General features: G+C 32.8%; 2 protein-coding genes and 1 long non-coding RNA gene across 3 annotated transcripts; all 3 read right to left on the bottom strand.

The window, feature by feature from the left end:
* Positions 1 to 5,302: 5,302 nt before the first annotated feature.
* Positions 5,303 to 11,371, bottom strand: LOC146932817 (two-pore potassium channel 3-like). Its single transcript, XM_085707994.1, has 2 exons — positions 9,974 to 11,371; positions 5,303 to 6,065 (listed from the first exon to the last, which is right to left on the bottom strand). Exons 1-2 carry the CDS (start codon positions 11,080 to 11,082, stop codon positions 5,918 to 5,920), a joined length of 1,257 nt encoding a protein of 418 aa, XP_085564120.1. The 5' UTR covers positions 11,083 to 11,371; the 3' UTR covers positions 5,303 to 5,917.
* Positions 11,372 to 13,582: 2,211 nt separating this feature from the next.
* On the bottom strand, positions 13,583 to 17,509 carry LOC146932815 (double-stranded DNA-binding family protein). Its single transcript, XM_085707993.1, has 7 exons — positions 17,388 to 17,509; positions 16,985 to 17,053; positions 16,841 to 16,890; positions 16,603 to 16,667; positions 15,353 to 15,444; positions 13,927 to 13,998; positions 13,583 to 13,834 (listed from the first exon to the last, which is right to left on the bottom strand). Exons 1-7 carry the CDS (start codon positions 17,388 to 17,390, stop codon positions 13,796 to 13,798), a joined length of 390 nt encoding a protein of 129 aa, XP_085564119.1. The 5' UTR covers positions 17,391 to 17,509; the 3' UTR covers positions 13,583 to 13,795.
* LOC146932816 (uncharacterized) lies at positions 14,344 to 14,698 on the bottom strand. The gene is made up of 2 exons (XR_015008060.1): positions 14,564 to 14,698; positions 14,344 to 14,454 (listed from the first exon to the last, which is right to left on the bottom strand). It is a non-coding gene; the product is annotated as an uncharacterized LOC146932816 (long non-coding RNA).
* Positions 17,510 to 18,393: the final 884 nt, after the last annotated feature.

Below are 18,393 nucleotides of genomic sequence, written 5' to 3'. Positions count from 1 at the left end.
ATCAATCAATAGTATATATATATAAAGTAAGGTTTTTTATGCCACGTGTCACTTCCACATTCATTCTCAATATATATAATTCGAACTGTATCAGCACAAATTCTAAACATGTTTGTAACATGGATAGTCATTTTAGGTACAATATTAATCTTCCTAACTCTCATCCTTCTGTTTTTGGGTCATTGTTACCTGTTCTTAGTCAAAAATCGGGTTTTCGGGCTACTTGATCGGATTGCTCCGAAACTTCCCAAGAAATCAGAAAATCCAAAATCCAAAATTCAAAATTCAAAATTCAAAATCTAAAAAATCTGAAAATTCAAAATTCAAAATTCCATCATTTAGACCCATTTTTCATTTTTATTAATTTTTCATATTCTCAAAAAAATTTGAAAAAATTTGAATTAGTTTTATTTGATTTTTAGAATTTTTTGGTACTATTTTTATATTTTTATGATTTTATTTGACAGGTTTTTAACATTTTTTACTTAGTTTTTTTGTTGTTTTTAAAAGCAAAACTCAAAACTATTGAAATGTGAGAGAGTCTGATGGATGATTATACATAAGAATTGTCCGGATTATAAAATCCGAAATAGTAAACATGAATCCGAATTTTAAAATCTGGAATGCACAAGGGCATTTTTGGAAATTTTACAGGGCGCAGGAGAAGACAATAGGGTGGGAAAGTAATAGTCCATGTTTAAAGGGACCCAAAACTATTACCACTTGGACTAATTCATTATTGATTATGCTACACTTTTTATTCTTGCATTGGACATTCATCTAATCATTTATATTTATTTTTAATTTTTTTTGAAATATTTATATTTATTTTTATGATATTATTATAATTGTAAATTTAAATAAATTCAATCTAATATACTGACACGTGTATTCGTGCACACAAACTTATAAAACTTATTTAATATCTAACTCGGGCAACGCCGGGTCTCTAAACTAGTTAGCTATAATAGCGGGCTTTCTTCCTCAAAATTAAGATGGGAAAGAGTTTTTTTATCATATTTATTGACAAATTATTGCTTTTTTTTTTGACAAATGACAAATTATTGCTTTCAAATTCAATGAAAATTTAGCAATAATAGTATATATTATATTAGCATACTAATATATGTTTATATACTATATATGTTAATTTTTTGATTTCTGTATATATTATATTAGCATACTAATATATGTGTATATACTATATATTTGACAAATGACAAATTAATTTTTTGATTTTTTTTAGAAGATATGACGTAAGGATATTTTTGTAGTCCTAATTATTATTATTAACTTAATATTCTTCCATGGGCTCCCCACCCACACCTTTCAAATCCTTACGCATATGTTAGAAAATTTCATCAGACAAAACAATTCTTATCTAGTAGAAAAGCCTTTCTCATAGTGCACTGAATTTTAACTTGAATAACAAGTTTTCTATACTCCACGAGTTTTTTTTTTTTTTTTGTGTGTGTGTGGATAAAAGAGGTATTCCACAAGTTTTGATGACTATTTCCTAGTCTTACAGCATAATACTATATGCTAGTAAATCAATCCACATCACTAATCACTTTTTGGCCTCTAACTCATTTTATTTTTTTCTTCTGAATAATTATTTCCAATTTGACTTGAAGGCTAAAGTCAACATTTTATCAATCATAGACACATTTACGCCACTTGGAATGTTCCAACTTGCCCTAATTTTTTAATATATTTTGTCATATAATCGTTGATGTATAAATAAATAAATTTATTCATAGTATACGGCAGCACGGCTTCCAATGCTTCCACACTAGAGTTGAGTTATTTTTTTGAGTTGAGTCTTTAATAATGTGAAAGGTTCCTCTTTGATTTGATTCTTTCATAAGTCAAGCATATTATTGACTGTTCTACCTACTATAATCCTTTCCACTTAGCATTATTTATTAATTAATTTAAGACGTGTTTTGCTCTTCATATGACCCACCAGCATGATCGAGAAAGAAATAGTCCTTTTTTCTACATTAATAATTAAGTACGTATTAGTCAAAATCGTTAATTGTAAAAAATTGTACTATAGTAGCTAAAGTTTAATTTGACGTAGTCATGTCTGATCACTTTTTTACCATATTGCCTTTCTCTCCAAAAGAATTGTCAACTTTTGTTCTTATTTCTGTTATATGCAAATGTTATACTCATTTCACAGATTGTTTCTATCACTTTCATGATCCGTGCCATTTTCAGTTTGATGAAACAGATGAAAATCCTTGTCAGTAATTAAAATGTAGCATAGTGTTACATAAGTGGTGGATTTATACTTGACAGTTGACTCATCCTTTAACCATTTCTAATGGGATTTGATCCATGGTGAGCGTGTATGAAAAAGATGTATATCGATCTCTTAAATGAATATCAATTACTTTAAGAGGTTAAGGTTTATAGTTATGAGCAAGGAATGCAATAGTTTATCAAAAACTACTAATAATTATAACCAGACAAAAATTACACATTGAACACTACTTTTGAGAAATCAAAAAGATGAAATCTTTGCACAAACTAAAGCACATCTACAAGATGCTTGAGTCGGCTAAATGGTCAAACAATCCAAATTAGGGTTTAATACCTCAAAATTTTGGGACAATAAAAAGTTTCACAAAATTTAATTTAGTTATAATGTAATATAACACATTAAGTATATGTATTTGCCTAGATAAGTTGGTCAAATGATCGCAAATCCTCAAGGTCCTAGTTCAAACCTTGTACTCAACAAAACTTTATATATTTTTAATCTTTTTATAAGCATTGTGTTAATATTTTATTTATTTTTTAAATATACACTGTAAAATTTGTTTTAAACCTCTTAGCATTTTAAGCCGATCGACCCTGCAAGAAACAAAAATGAAATAATAGACAACTTACAAATTGAATGTGATTCGACCCTCCATACTACATTCACGAACTTACAACAAAATGTTTTACTAAGATAAAATTACCAACCTTCTCACACAATTTTTTACAGAAAAATTGCAGCAAAACTTATATGAAAGATATGTTGTATGTAATAAAAACTTATTTAACCTATTCTCTTGTAGTTTCTTATTTCTCCATAGTTATCTATTTCTTTTTACCTGAAGTAAAACAAGCTTGAACTAGATATATATAAAAAATAAAAACTTAAGCATTTGTTAGATATAGTTAGAAAATTGTTAGCATTGGTTAAGGTAGTTATCAGTAAGATATAATTAGTTGATATTTGGTTATATTAGTTATCTTAGAATGACTATATAAAGAACATTCTCCAAATTTCTTATTTCTCTCGTTTTATTATTCTCTTCGTTGGGATCTACCATATTTCTCAACATAGTATCAGAGCTAGTCATTTTAAAGTAAATAATATAACCAACTAGCAACTAATTATACATAACTAGTAATTACCTTAATCAATACTAACAAATCTTTAACCATATCTAACAGTGTTCAAAACTCAAGTAATAAACTTCTAGAACACAGTGAGAAAGCAAGATCATGCAACTGAGATATATTTGATTGATTCTTCCAAAACCCAAAAGAAGCTTTTGAAATTTACAAACGTTTACCAAGTCACAGATATACTAGTAAAACACAATTATGTTGAACTTTCTATTCAACAATGAATTAGGTTGAATTCTCATAAACATAATTACCCGCTATCATTGCTATTTTGTTTGTTTTTCCAAGATGGAAACATAAATAATGATTGTTGCTTACACAAAAACAAGCTAAACAAAATAAAAAGAAAATGTTAAATGAAAACATAATGAAAGCAGCCTTTTGAGAACAAAATCAAAAAACCACACCTAATTCTTTCTTTTTATCTAGTATAGTACTACAAATTAAGACCCTTTTCATACTATGAATGAAAACCAAAAAAGCATAGTCTATCATTTAAATAATAGTCCAAAATTCAATTGGTTAATGACAATACTTACCTAATTCCAACTAGCCTACTTTATGCAAACAATCAGTCACATTCACATGTTTTTTAATCACTTAAGAATCTATGACTTGTTTGTTTTATTTTATCTCACTCAATTAACCTCTCCAATTGTGCCAAATATAACTTTGTCAAACAATTAACATGGAGAATGCTGCCAAGGTGAGTTTACCTTGAACTTTGTTGTTTAATATGCTTTCAATATTTTTCTTAATGGTCAAAAGACTGCACAAGTCATAGATAATGTGTACCTTTGACTAGCACTATGTGTTTTTGTCATTTTCTTTTTGTTTGGTGGCTTACTTGATGCTTCTTCCATCAAAATGAAACCACTACAAAAAGATGCAACCAGAACTTAATTATATATGTTGTATAAATTTATAAACTAGTTGTGGAAGAACAATCAAGTTGCTCAAAAGTATGAAAGGGCTATATAGCTTGACAAGTCAAAAGGTTTAAATTTTTGGAATGTTTAAAATTTGTCAAAGATGTCAGGCTTTTTAGATAAATTTTTTAGCCCACCACTCAAATGCACTCACTCATCTAGTAATTTTAGATTGCCTGCGATCAACAATCTCTCACATTCATGTAGTTAGTATTTTAGTTATTGTTTGATCGTAATCAGATCGTAATCAGACGATCTAAATTTTAAATTCACTATTTTAGATTTTTTTAAATAAAATGAATTAAATCGTCCGATTTCAATTCGACGACCAATAATTTTGTTAACCGCGTGAATATGTGAAATTTGTGAGTGCATACAATCCAATCCAAAGTCCCCTTCTAGGGCCTCATCATAAATGAATATTGTTCGTAAAGAGCTTAATTATTATTCTCTGATAGGATCAGTTTCAGGGAGGAATATAAAATGAATCTACATCTTAAGTTTTTGTCCTGTTTAGCTTATATATGTGGCCTAGCTATGAATATTTTTCCCTTGTAAGCTCAATAATGCATGTTGCCACGTGGTATACAGTAGATCTATGGCAATTATATATAGAGAGAGAGGGAGAGGGAGAGAGAGGGCATCATTGGAAGACACTAGTATTTTCTTACTTTTAACAGTTCGGTCAAATGCTGACTTAACCAAGGTCCAAGAAGATTTCAAGATCAATATTCTCTTGGACAAAATCAAATCTTGAGACCTTTGCTATGACAGTTTCATCCCAAATCTCAACAGTATTTGTTGCATTAGGGTAACTTCCTCTATCTCTCTAGCAAAATCTCACTTCAAAGAGATGGTAGAATTTGCCTTTTTTTGAGAGCTTGAATTTAGATGCATCTGGAGGTAACCTATTAGAAACGACTGATCACCTTAAAAAACAATACTATATCAAGTCCCAAAACCCAAAGAAAAAAGAAGTTTCATATTACTTGCTTTGTAAGGCATGTGCACAATATACAGCATTCAAAAACAATTACAACGAAGTAATATCTCGTGACTTGGCAAAATGAGAACTATAACCTTGGCTAATTGAATCATCCTGGCAAAAACAATACCAAGATGTTCCATATTGATTTGAACAATAATCAAGAGATATTATAAAGAATAAAGACATACATTTTCAAAAAGAATATGTACAAAATAATTATTTAACCAACCAAAACTGTCCCCTCCATTTACCACAAGCCATCTCATCAACCTAACTATACTGTAATTGATAATACCGGAATTACATCAAGATCAATTGCAAAATGCCGGCAAAAGAACTCAGAATTTCACCAGCATATCGTGTGCCTCGTCAAGTTACTGATTGTGCGACAAAAGGGTATGAGGGGAAATCACCAGCATGTAACTTGATAATCTATTATCCTTCCTAACCCTCAAAAGAAAAAAGTTTCCATCAAATGTGGTCTACACTAATCAGCATGCAACTTGAGAATCTGGCACTCCCTTTTTTATGTGACAGCAATGGATTTAGATTCCCCTTGCTCCTTGGATAGCCCCGACGCTGATCGAGCTCATCAATTATGACCCTCCATGAGATCACCAAGTGTTATTTTTCCACAGTTTCCGGTATCTAGTCTATCAAACTTCTCACTGATCTGCATGATGTCCTTCTCCGTCACTTTTCCCATCTCCTTGAGCTTGTATATAACATATTCTGATTTACTGCATACCAAAAACTTAATATATTCAACAAATGCACAAAATATGTGTAATCAAATTCAATCAAAATAAATTAACAAGTATTACTTGGATAAAAGTTAAAGAACATGGTTCAAACAAGAAAAGGCACTTGATCAGGCTTTCCTTTGTCAAAAATTTAATTAATAAATAACGTATTATCCTCCCTCAAAAAAAAAAAAAAAAAAGCTTTTTTCTTCCTCTTACAATATGCTAGTGATTCATATATAAAGATTTGTTCTTTTCAAGTCATACACTGGCAGCAGTAAGAAAGGGTTGTTAAGTCTTGTTGCTTTGCTGTCAGCCCATCGCTTCTTATGCCATATCCTGTCCAAAATGTCTCTGGGTCTCGACTGTTTCACATATTTTGTTGCGGCAAGCCCATATGGTTAATTTTTTTGTTCTATACTTTTTTTTTTCTCACTATTTAACAAGCATGCACAACTTGCCAAGAGGAATACAGTTTTTAAAATCCAAATACTTAATATGACTGCAGTTTTTCTTAATCTCCCTCTACCTCTAACTATAGGAATTTCTTTTATTTAATTTACCTTCCTTCATGGATGTTTCATGGATCCAATCCACATATACCCAAACATCTAACTAAAAGGACTCTACCATCTCTGTCCATTTGTAACCGTATGAATGAAAAATAACAACATGCAGATAGACTGGTAAATTAGTGCAAGTTATATCCTCAAGTGGTTTATAATTACTACAAACATCCACTTAAATGGCTCCTAGTAGCATTTCACTCCGACCTATCCATAGAATAGATATAGTAACTAGATACCTAATCATTACTAAATAAGGAAACTAATAATGAAATATAAAGACTAAGCACGGACAGTTATATAAATATTAATACTTGATTCTTAGTCCAAATAAAACAAGAAAATTAATCATCATAACAACTTAGATTCCTAATCTTAAATGATAAAGAAGCAAATCATGAAATATATTAAAGAAGCATGGAAACCAATTCTAAGAGATACTGCAAGATTCAACCCAAACATTATGAGATATTTTTATAAATTCTAATACTCCCCCTTCAAGCTAAAGCTTATTAAGTTTTGAACTTGTTACAAATAAATCCTTAAAAAATGAACATATAATTTGGGCTTCAAACATAGCTAGAAAGGAAACTCAGGGATAATGGAGACGCCAGAGAGACGAGCATTACTGGAAAGACAACTTAGCAAGATGGTTGGGAAGACCATCAACACCAAGAACTGGTTGGAATGTTGTTGCATAACCAAGAAATATGAGACTCACTGGAATAAACATCAATGCGAATTTCAGGGAAAACAATCTAATAGAAACTGCAATCAAAGAATAATAACTGAGAGAAGTAATATTCCAAATGAAGTAAACGAATACAGTGTATATCACTCTATAAACCGAAATGAAGTATCTGGGTATCAGAAATGAAAAAGGAAAATGACCAGGGAAATCAAGGATCCGACTGTATTCCTACCAAAGCATAAGTCATAACATCAATGATAAAACCTCTCTGCCTCTCCTTTTCAATATAGTCAAACACAATGCCCTAAGTAGGACCGGGAAGGCAGTGAAAGATCGTAACATGAATCATAAAAGGGTAAAATTGTACTTATATATATACAAACACACACAAACATGCGAATTATCACACATGAACAAAATAACCTCTAAATCCCAACATGAAACTAAGTTAATTAAAAATTCATAACCATCATTCCATAAGTTCATAAAAACCAAGGGAAACTGATTGAAAACAGGGGAGGAAGAGAGAACAGTGTCGCAACGAGGGTGAGAGTCAGAGGACGGCGTCTCAGGGAGTTAGGGATCTGTTTGAAGTAAGAAGGGGGGATGGACGAAGGGATTTACGCGTTTTAAAAACTATTTGTTTCTTCCACAAAACCTGACCCGTTTCAGCAAGGCCTGTTGCGGAATAGGTCGCCCAACACGAAACACATTAGGATCCTGCTCCGAACTTGTGATCTCGATCAAGACGCGCACCTCCGGCATCTTGCCTGAATCGCAGCACGCTTCTATGGCCAATGATTGTAGGATCATACGATCTTACGTGCTGGCACAGAATCTTGACTACATTGCTCCTATTCCTCCTCTCCCTCCTATTACAGATTCCCGACTTCCCTCACCCCTCGTGGGGCCCACACCTTGCCTAACCATCATAACCTGAATCCTTCTCCATGCATGCCCCCTTTCACCTCCTCCAATATACTTGTAAGTTCTATTAACCCCTCAAATTCATGGTTCACCTGCGAAACCGGTAATATTCCCTTATCCTATGCATTTTTGGACTGAAGATTCTCATCACAATCATACAGCAAGGATTAAAACTTCTCCAAATCCACCAAGAACAACATTTAGAAGCATTAAACCTAAAGAAAATTTAGTATATCAATAATAATAAAAGAAATTGAGACCAAGGCTCATCTGCATCACAACCACGGATAATCCATCATAGCATGCCTTATCAATAAGACAGGAGAAATCACTATTGGTATAACTCACAATGGGATATTGATATGAACTACAGCTAGTTCATCGCCAATCTGAAATATCCAAGGCCAAACTACATCTAAAATAGTTCAGGTTGGACTGAATTTGGAACAGTTGGGATCAAACTTCATCTGGGATAGAATTGCATTTGGAACAGTCAGGTTTAAATTTTATCCAAGATAGTGGAAGGCTACCAAAAGAGAGCGCGACAGTGAGAACTAATCTAAGGCTTTCGAGACATGCAGAAGTAGAAGGTGAAAAATCGACCAACCAAACGTGGTCATTCTACCAACCAAATACAAAAATATACAACCAACCACTAATTAGTAACTGAATCTACTGCTCTTAGGAAGTAGGGTGAACAAAAAAGGAAGCTTCATCAACCTCCAAGTACTGCACATAGTAACTACTAGCTGTCAACCTTGAAACAGAGAAGTTGAATTTATCCCATCTATGACAGACTATGAACCAATTGACTTTCTACTTCCCTGTCAAATTTTCAAGCATGAACCAATTGACTTTCTACTTCCCTGTCAAATTTTCAAGCACACACTCAAGATGCTTTTTTCTCTCAAATACAAATCTGTAAAGCAAGTTTTCGTAACACATTAATCTAATACTAGCGCACTCTCTGTAGGCTATGCATGATTACAGAAGCTCAACTTAAATAGTCCTGAATTCTAGGAGAAGTATAAACACGGGCATCAAAGAAGCACAATATACAATGTTATTTCATACGGAATTTATTACCATGGGGTATGAGCAAGACATGCAGACCTCAGGAAAATTACTTCACCAGGTTTCACATTCCTAGTCAGTCATTGAACACTGCTATAATAACCACCGAGGTTCAGCACACAGTTTCTACCCATACTTCTAACGTTATCAGTATTTTAGTCCCGTAGCTAATATCATTTAGTCTCTCACCGATAACATGATGATACCTTTCAGGGGCAAGCTCAACACTCAAGCAAGGACTAGTCCTATGTATAGGTGTAGTAAGGACAGCACATGCTCTATGGTAACATCATGTCTCATATGAGATAGAGATTATAAATTCAGTCTCGCTAAAAACAGATATTCAACCACAAACAATTACTCTGAATTGAATTGGATTGAATAGCAGAGATTAAAGTATATTGAAAATGTTTGTATGCATTTGTGCAGATACAAAATTCATACTTCAGAATATAGTCCGAAAAGCATGTTGGTTACGAAAAGAAAAAGTATATTGAATACCTAACTAGTATATATTTCATGTTCTACTTTCACAGACAGAAACATTTATTGGTATAAAAAATAATTTAACCTTTATGCAATGGAAACATATTATTGGTATAAAAAATAACTTAACCTTTATGCAATGGAAACGTATTAATCCATACCTCACAAATCCATTATTGTCTATGTCAGCAGCAAGAAACTCAGCAACAGTCATATCCTGACCAAGAATCCACTTAGCCATCCTCCTATGCCGCTTATCCACTCTCGCTTCAGCCAAATAAAGGAACGCTCGGGCAACCGCAAGCGTAGACACGAGCAACCAAATTGCAGCGAAGATACGACCATGCAAAGTCTTGAAAGCATGATCACCATACCCAACCGTCGTAACAGACATAACGGAAAGATAAAAAGAATCTACCCATCCAAGCCTTTCAACAAAATGCATAACCGTGACACCAAGTCCAATACAAAGTACCACTACCCCCAATGCCAATGCCACCTTCATCCTAATCCTCATCCTCCCTTTTTTCACATCAACTAAATATGACCTCCCATCCTTCTCCCCTCTTCCCTTCACTGTCCTCAACAAATGATTCTCTTGCAAATCAAGAACATAACTAACCATTCCACTTAGCAGTATATCAATAAAACCAAAACCAATCAACACAAACAATATAGAGAAAATCTTGGTTGCAGTACTATTAGGTGTAATATCACCATACCCTATTGTACACATTGTAACTATACAAAAATACAATGCATCAACTATAGGATGAGTTTCAGTTGCTGTAAAATTATGCCGATTAAACCAATAAATAACAACCCCTAAAGCCAAATAAAGAACAAGAAGAATAACAGCTTGATGAACAATAGATTGACTACCAAATTGAGGTCTTTTATCAGATGGATGATGATTGAAATCACTTATAACAGCCATCGCCGGGGCGGTTTTCGACCGGTGTAAATTTGTTTTCCTCCATGGATAATTAGGATCAATTAACCAAGAAGTCAATTGTTGTTGTTGAGAGTGTTGTGATGAATCAAAATCATGTGAAGATGAACTTGGTGAATTACGTGAAAGTGTTAAGGCATCAGACAAAGGTGAAGGGTCTCTTGGTGAAGGACCAAAAATGAGACGATCCTTGAACTCAGAAGGGGTAACAGGAAGAACCATTTCATCGTTTTCTGGTAAAGGATAAAGTTGAGATGGTAATGGTGAAAGCTTCTTTCTGGGGCTGAAATATGATGGGAGCAGTGGCTCCTTTTCCATGTGGATTCAAAAGAAAGAAAGACTGTAACTTTATTGGATTAAACCGCTTTTCTTGATGTGGGTCGGTTTCAGAACAGAGAAAGATTGTTCATTGAATAAAGAAATCAAAGAAAAACAAGTTACAGAGAAAAAATTTAAGCGCTTTTTATATTTAAGTTGTTTTATGTTTTCACAATGAATGAACGTGTTATGTGGGGATGGAAGTTGTTATGATTTGATTGAAGTGCGATCATTTTTGTTTCGTAGGTACAAAAAATGGGGACGGTGTTGACGTTGTTGTGTTGGGGGTGATAATGTTCTGTATTTGTTTAACTTATGTTATTGGTGCCATTCATTTTTTTTAGTGTGTTAAGGTCACGCGCTTATGAGTGGCGAGTGCGATAAATGTGGACCGTGTGATGTGTTGTGAGAGTCAAATTTTGAAGATTATTATAGACTTCTAGTAGAAAATAGAGAAAGGTGCAAATTATTGTGATGATTGGAACAATAATAGAAGATAAACTAAGAACTTTTGGGTTCAAAATAATAATCATTGATCATCAACTCAAGTAAAATAAGAAAAAGAGGATATCGTCATAGGCCATGTTGTGGCAGGTCACTGTGTTTTGCTTTCTGGTGTTGAGTTCATGTGTTACACGGAATTGGTCCCATAAATATTACACGGATTTGGTTCTGTCTGCACGTAATTAAGGAATAGAATAGAATACGATCTAGTCCAATATTTGATGCGAGAGGTGCTTACATTAATAGTTGATTAGACTTTATTTACTTTCCCTAAAAAAAGACTTTATTTACTTGTCCAACAAAATACTCCCTCCGATCCTATTTATAAGAGAAATTTAGGTCAACAAAAGTCGATGTATCTGGTTAAAAATTCAGTCCAAATACATTCACTTTTGTTGACCTAAATTTCTCTTATAAATAGGACCGGAGGGAGTACAATGCTGCTTAACAAACAAATCTGTCCCATGTAAAAAAAATAAAATAAATAAAGTTTGTTTAACTATCCTTAAACTCTTAAATTTTTGAACGATTTTTTTAGATAAGTTTAGAACACTATGAAAGGTTCATTCACTAAAAAGAATTTTTTAACATGAAAAGAATTAAATATGAATTTTTTAAAACGACGATTTTTTGTATTTTAGTAATGTTCTTAACATGTCTGCGAAAAAATTATTCAAAAACTCAAGAGTTTAAGCATAAATTAAACAAATTTGATTTGAGTAGGGACTAATACTGAGTGCAGAATTTTTTTTAAGGACTAAAAGAACTATTAAAATTAAGTAAGGACTAATCTTAAAAAGTCCCAATTTTATAGAGACCAAAAACATACTTAACCCATAAAGTAATTATGACAATCCAAACCAAATTCAGATAATAAAGTAATTATTATAAAAAAAAGAAGATAACAATCTGTTATTCGACCATGAAATTGGTTAAAATACATTTCCCTTATGAGTTATTTAATATAAGTATTCTAAGTTTTACTCCACATCTAAACTCGGTGTTGGCATGATTAAAAAAAACTCATTTATTAATAATATAAATTATGAAGAAAAAAAAAATACCATAACATCATTTAAATAGTTTTTTTTGGGTAATAGTCACTTTGGTCCCTGAAATTGTAATGAGTAATCAAAATAGTCCTTCAATGTATCAAAATTTTAAAGTAGTCCTTGATTGTGCATTTTGTTAGTCAAAATAGTCCTTAATGTTAAAATATTTCATTAATATTGTCAGATTAATCCTCCAATATACTTACTTATTGTCATATTAGTCCTTATAAGTACATGTTTATTGCCATTTTAGTCCCTGTATGAAAAGGGCTATTGTGAACATTGAGAGGTTATTTTAGTGTCAAGGACTATTTTGACTAACAGAATGCACAATCAGGGACTATTTTGAAATTTTGATACAATGAAGGACTAAAATGACTAATCATTACATATTCAGGGACTAAAGTGACTATTACCTTTTTTTGGAAGGATGATTTAAATAGTTATTATGTTCTCATATGTCACAAATACATGCGTTTAGATAAACTTTTTTGAGTATAGATACGTGTTGATCTAATCTATAATTGTATGGACATATCACTTTGTCAACCTAAACGTTATGAATCAACTTATTCCAGACATGTTTTTATTTATCAATGAAGACAGAGACTGATGTCATCCATGTATCGTGCTTCCAGATCAGTTATACCAGATATTAGGATGCAGGGCTTTGTTTTTAGGATTGATGCAAAGTACCTTTTCTCGTCAAATGATTGCCAAATTTTTAATCATTAGTTTCTTATGCTCAAGCTAGATGTGACAAATTCGTTCAAATAAAAATTCACCAACCACAAGGCAACAATTGTAATATCAAATAACACAGATTAAATATTCTCCTTGCTCTGCATAAAATACTCGTCTTACTTGCAAGTAGACGTCAATGAGGCAAGAAACAGCTGTAGTAATGCCTCATGGCATGAGCCATTGGACGAACACCTTTCCCATCCACAATTAACATACCTTTCACAATCATTCATTTGCGCACATAAATCAAATATCCAGTTTAATTTGGTGGCAGGCAAGACGCCCCAAATTTCAATTTCAATGTAAAACATTTCACAGCCAACTTACAAAATAATTTGTCCGTCAAATACACATATACATACATAATAAAGCATGAAGTCAATAGTCAATAAACCAGCTAAGAGACCGCGAAGCTAATCATCATCCTCAAGAACACTTCGACGTCTCGTTATCTGAAAAAGTAAACGGAAAAAAAAAAATGAAAAGTAAATAAAAAAACTGATAAATGAAAACGGAACAATGCAGCTAATATTCTACAACTTACCGTAACTTTTGTCTGCTTTGCTGTTTGGCTGTTAATCTGCTCCAGCAGTGTTATGAGTCTTTCTTCAGTAACCTAAGTATTCAATTTCATAAACAAGTCATGGAAGTTATCTTGGTACAATGATACTTCATATTGACTAATTACTTAATGTCCACCAGGACATGATATCTGTATATAAGCAACAAAAAAGAAATACAATTTGAACTAGTAATTTCTTAGTTTCATTTTTGAAAGGAAAATTTAATAGCTTTTATTATTCAAGGAAATATGGGGGTGGGGGCATTACAAAATGAAACAGCCTAGGGGAAAACAATGTAAAACCATCATCCAACAGATTTATATCAACACTAACACTATTGGAACTATCAAATATAGTGAAACCTCCAGTGACCTGAAATTGGATCACGCAAGTCACCATCAAAAAACCAAATCCTTGCATTTGAACATATTATAGAAAATCCACCTAAACAACTCATTCTCAACCAAGCCTCAGACTGCCTAACTGATATCTTCCGACTTTCAGCATCACTGTCAACCAAGGTTGTCATAATTACAACTCTAAATGTAGAATTGCACTACTATTGTGCAACTATCCATTCCAAGCCCAGTACCAAATTCTTGAAACACACTAACAAACCTGAACAAACCAAGGATAAACAAACACCTCCACCTCCAAAGAAAAAACTAAATGTATACCCACAACCAGCGAGCTTTGCAATGGGAAGGCAATTTCCCTTCTGAGACTAAGTGCTTCATGCCTGCTACTGATTCTGCCTTTGCAGTCCTGCAAAGTATCCATCTGAGTTGCTACTTAAGTATTTCAAGCACCAACTTCAATTCAGATGAGTTGAAACAGATTTATTGGATAGTTTTTGCAACGTGAGTTTGCAGGAAAAAGCCTTCCAGTGTTTCCCATCGCAGCACAGACTCATCTTTTCAAGTTTATATACGATAATAGCTTGCAAGGAAAGGGGGAAAAAGGTGCCAGTACTTTATTTCACTTGTATTGTAGTAGTATATAATTTAATTTTATTGTAATTTCTAAAGAATAACCATGTGAGGTAAGACCTAACGTGCCATATTAAGAACTCATGTGTCTAGTTCCCTACTCTAGTATAGGATTCTGAAAAAATTTATATCAAAGATCATTGTAAACAAAATAGTAGGGTTTTGGATGCAAGTTACATGATAGATTAGAACACTAAACCTCTAATATTGGAAAACTATGTTATACCATTCGTGGAATTGTTGCCAACATTTTTATAAATCCTAGATAGAGGACCTTTCTCGGCCCAACAATTGATTGAACAAATAGATGGTATAACTAGAACCTCACAAATCGTATGACAATAGATGCAATAAAATATTACCAACAACTTGTGATAAGTATGAGAAAGGTTGCAGCAAAAGACATGATCCAATATACCTTTTCAGCTATCTGACCCATTTGAGCAGCTCTCAATATAACATCTTCAACACCTTTTGCTTTCTCTGGTTTCACCAAAGCAATTCGAGCAACTGCACACAATTATATCACAAATTTAAAGGAGCGAAAGAAAGCCAACTCCATGTAGTAAAATACTTCATTCCTTCAAATTTTCATAGGAAAATTCAGAGGTAGATTGGCAAACATGTTTTCGATGTTTAAATATATAATTTTGAAATGCAAATGTGATTTATCATACCATGTCTACAAATAACTAAGACAATTACACTCACATCTTCATACTTATGTAAGTTTGAGGCAAAATGGTTCCATCAAATTTTCAACCCTACTTCGTTGAGTACATTCATAAGACAACTTATCACCTCCTAAATCCATCATCCATTTTTGTTGTTAAAAAAACCAGATACATCTCAGATTAGCAAGGCTTTTCAAAAAGCATACCAGCCCCAACAAAATGCTATCATCCTACGCCCCTTAATGCTAGGAAGTGAAGCAGGTATCGAGACCAACCATAGGGAATCTATCCTGTGATTCACCCGATTATACTCATAGGTTAACTACTTAGAAGACATATGCACACGGGGATAAAAGGAAAACAAGGGTAGAGAGGAAGAAAAATTACAAGTAATTTCTACTTACCAAACTACAGGTACGAAGTCTCAGAAAGACAAAGACATCACAAAAGTTACATTTTTCTATTACTGGATCAAAACCATAGAGTGAGTAAGAGACTCTTTGAATTATTCTAAGATAGACTTCAAATGTACCTTGAGTAAAAACCACGCTATTTAGGCACAGTGAGTACATAGTAACGCCCAAATATACTAATATTATTTATTGACTTTGATATAAAGTCTGATGGAAGACTTTATTCATGAGAAGATAGTACAAGCAAAATGGGTACTTCTTAACATATATATTCTATTCTGGCATATGATGTATGTTTTATAATTGTGAAGAACCTCTATGAATTAAGTTTGGTTTGTCAAAATATCTTACAGAATCCCGATGATACAGATACAATATATGGAAGTTCAAGAAAATACAAGCAGCTCTGCGCTATAAACTTATATACTCATCATTAAAGCCTGACTGAAGACATAATTTAAATATTAATTAGGCAAATGCAAATGACAAAGTTTTTGTCATTCAAAAAAAAAAAAAAACAACAGTACTATAATCGATAAAAGTCAGATAAAATCTAAGGAAAGATTATGTTATATACTTACGTCTTTCTCGTGCTTCAGCAGACAATATCTGACTAAGCATCATTTGTCTTCTCTCCTCTGCCTCCCTAAATTAATTATTTTTCAATTCAAATAAAAAATCGACGTCACTCCAACGAAAAAAAAAACATGGAAGCATATCATAAAGATAAGTGGATGGACAAGTTCTTGGAACTAAATCTATGCAACTGAGTCGAATAATCAGAATAACAGCGCAAGAAATCTATATTCATAAACTAACCTCTTTGCATCTTCCTGGGCACTCTGTTGTTCAGGGTTTGGCTGATTTCCCTGCAATATCAACAAAATCACAATCAAAGTCTCACTCTCTCATGCGAAAGAGTAACGATAAACGAAACATAGGAGTATGACAACGATAGATTACCGCGGCGCCATGTCGGCCCATAAGCTCCTGCATCCTTCTCTGTCTGATTGCTTCAAGCTCAGGATCAGCCTGAAATTACCAGTTGATATATAAACAACAAAGAAGCAACAATTATGATAGAAAATAAGCAAAAAAAAAAAAACAAAACAAAATCTGCACTATTAGAGCATAAAGCCTTAACACAAAATTTGCTATTTAACCATCCTAATAATTAAGGCAGTTCATAAAAAGCTCAAACGTAACATGATTTTGAGCACCACAGAACGCTAACATGTAAAATCTGCTATTAAGAAAATGGTTTCATAAAAAAAATCATCGACGCTTTTTCCATTCGAAGATTAAAATGCTTTGATTAGTGAAAAGATTGAACAATAAAGAGGGAAATGATGGAATGGGAAGTTACCATTTGGTTAGGTTAGCAGAAGAAGAAACCCTAGCTGGACTGTGAAATGAATGGGGGTTTTTGGTTTTGCCTTTGATTCTTCTGAAGCACCACCACCACCACAGATCGCGTTTGGAATAAGCGCTTCTTTACGACCCAAAATCTTGATGTATGTATTTCGATGGGTAGATTGATTCTCTTACACCCCCTCTTTTTACTTATACAGACTAATTTTCCTTTATTTATAGAAGGCCAAATACTAGATCTGGGCTGACCCGGCCCATCTATCTGGTGTTTTAATTCAAATCAAATTTTTTCACTAAATCAAATTCCACGGCAACAAACATAAAAACAACTATATATATTTTCTTTAAAAAAAAAAAAAAACTATATATTTAATTCAATTCTTGTTTATTTATTCTAGTATCAGTGTTACACCACTTCATTTCAAACAACCCACATTACATGTGTCAAATTGCTCTTTTGGTCCTTTAACTACTTTTAAGGTATCGTTTTGATCCCATAACGAATTTATGTAACAGATATATATTCAAAGGACTCAAACGGATTATAAGGTGTAACTTTTGCACAAAAAAAAAAGCACTCAAACAGACCAAAAATTAGTTATGAAACCAAAACGATATCTCAAAAATAGTTAAGAAAACAAAAAGAACAATTTAGCCTATATTCTTTACCTTGATCTTTCCACGCCTTTCACATCCCTTACCATTGCTGATCGGTTTAAATGTTGTTCGCTAACAACGCCAAGAAAGAAAAATTTGTGTTTTAATTCTAAAATTTGATTTAGAATACAACTTAAAATCACGATCATCCGATCATCAATGTACAACATAGGTTTAAATTGAGGTTAAAACTGCAGGAAATTAGACTAATGTAGTCCATTTCCACACTTCACATTCTAATTTCATTTATTAACCATTTTTCGTTCTCTATATGTTTACTCTATCAAGTGTTCGGCACTTTGTAATGGCAAGATTATTCCTTACATGTTCTAGCTAGATGGAGT

This window comes from Medicago sativa, chromosome 4 (assembly GCF_051527215.1).
Source record: "Medicago sativa cultivar Bolivia chromosome 4, Bolivia_mono, whole genome shotgun sequence".
Classification (NCBI taxonomy): Eukaryota; Viridiplantae; Streptophyta; class Magnoliopsida; order Fabales; family Fabaceae; genus Medicago; species Medicago sativa.
The sequence above is the reverse complement of the archived record's forward strand: the minus strand, read 5'-3'. Positions and strand labels throughout refer to the sequence as shown.

Bases quoted from the DNA above. Each gene is read 5' to 3' on its own strand.
- LOC146932817 (XM_085707994.1), bottom strand. From the start codon at position 11,082: ATGGAAAAGGAGCCACTGCTCCCATCATATTTCAGCCCCAGAAAGAAG. The intron at 6,066-9,973 runs GTATGGATTAAT...TTTGGTATGCAG, and splicing joins GACAATAATGGATTTGTGAG to TAAATCAGAATATGTTATAT.
- LOC146932815 (XM_085707993.1), bottom strand. The intron at 13,999-15,352 runs GTATATTGGATC...TTGAATACTTAG, and splicing joins TGGGTCAGATAGCTGAAAAG to GTTACTGAAGAAAGACTCAT. The intron at 13,835-13,926 runs GTAAGTTGTAGA...TTACTTTTTCAG, and splicing joins CAAAGCAGACAAAAGTTACG to ATAACGAGACGTCGAAGTGT.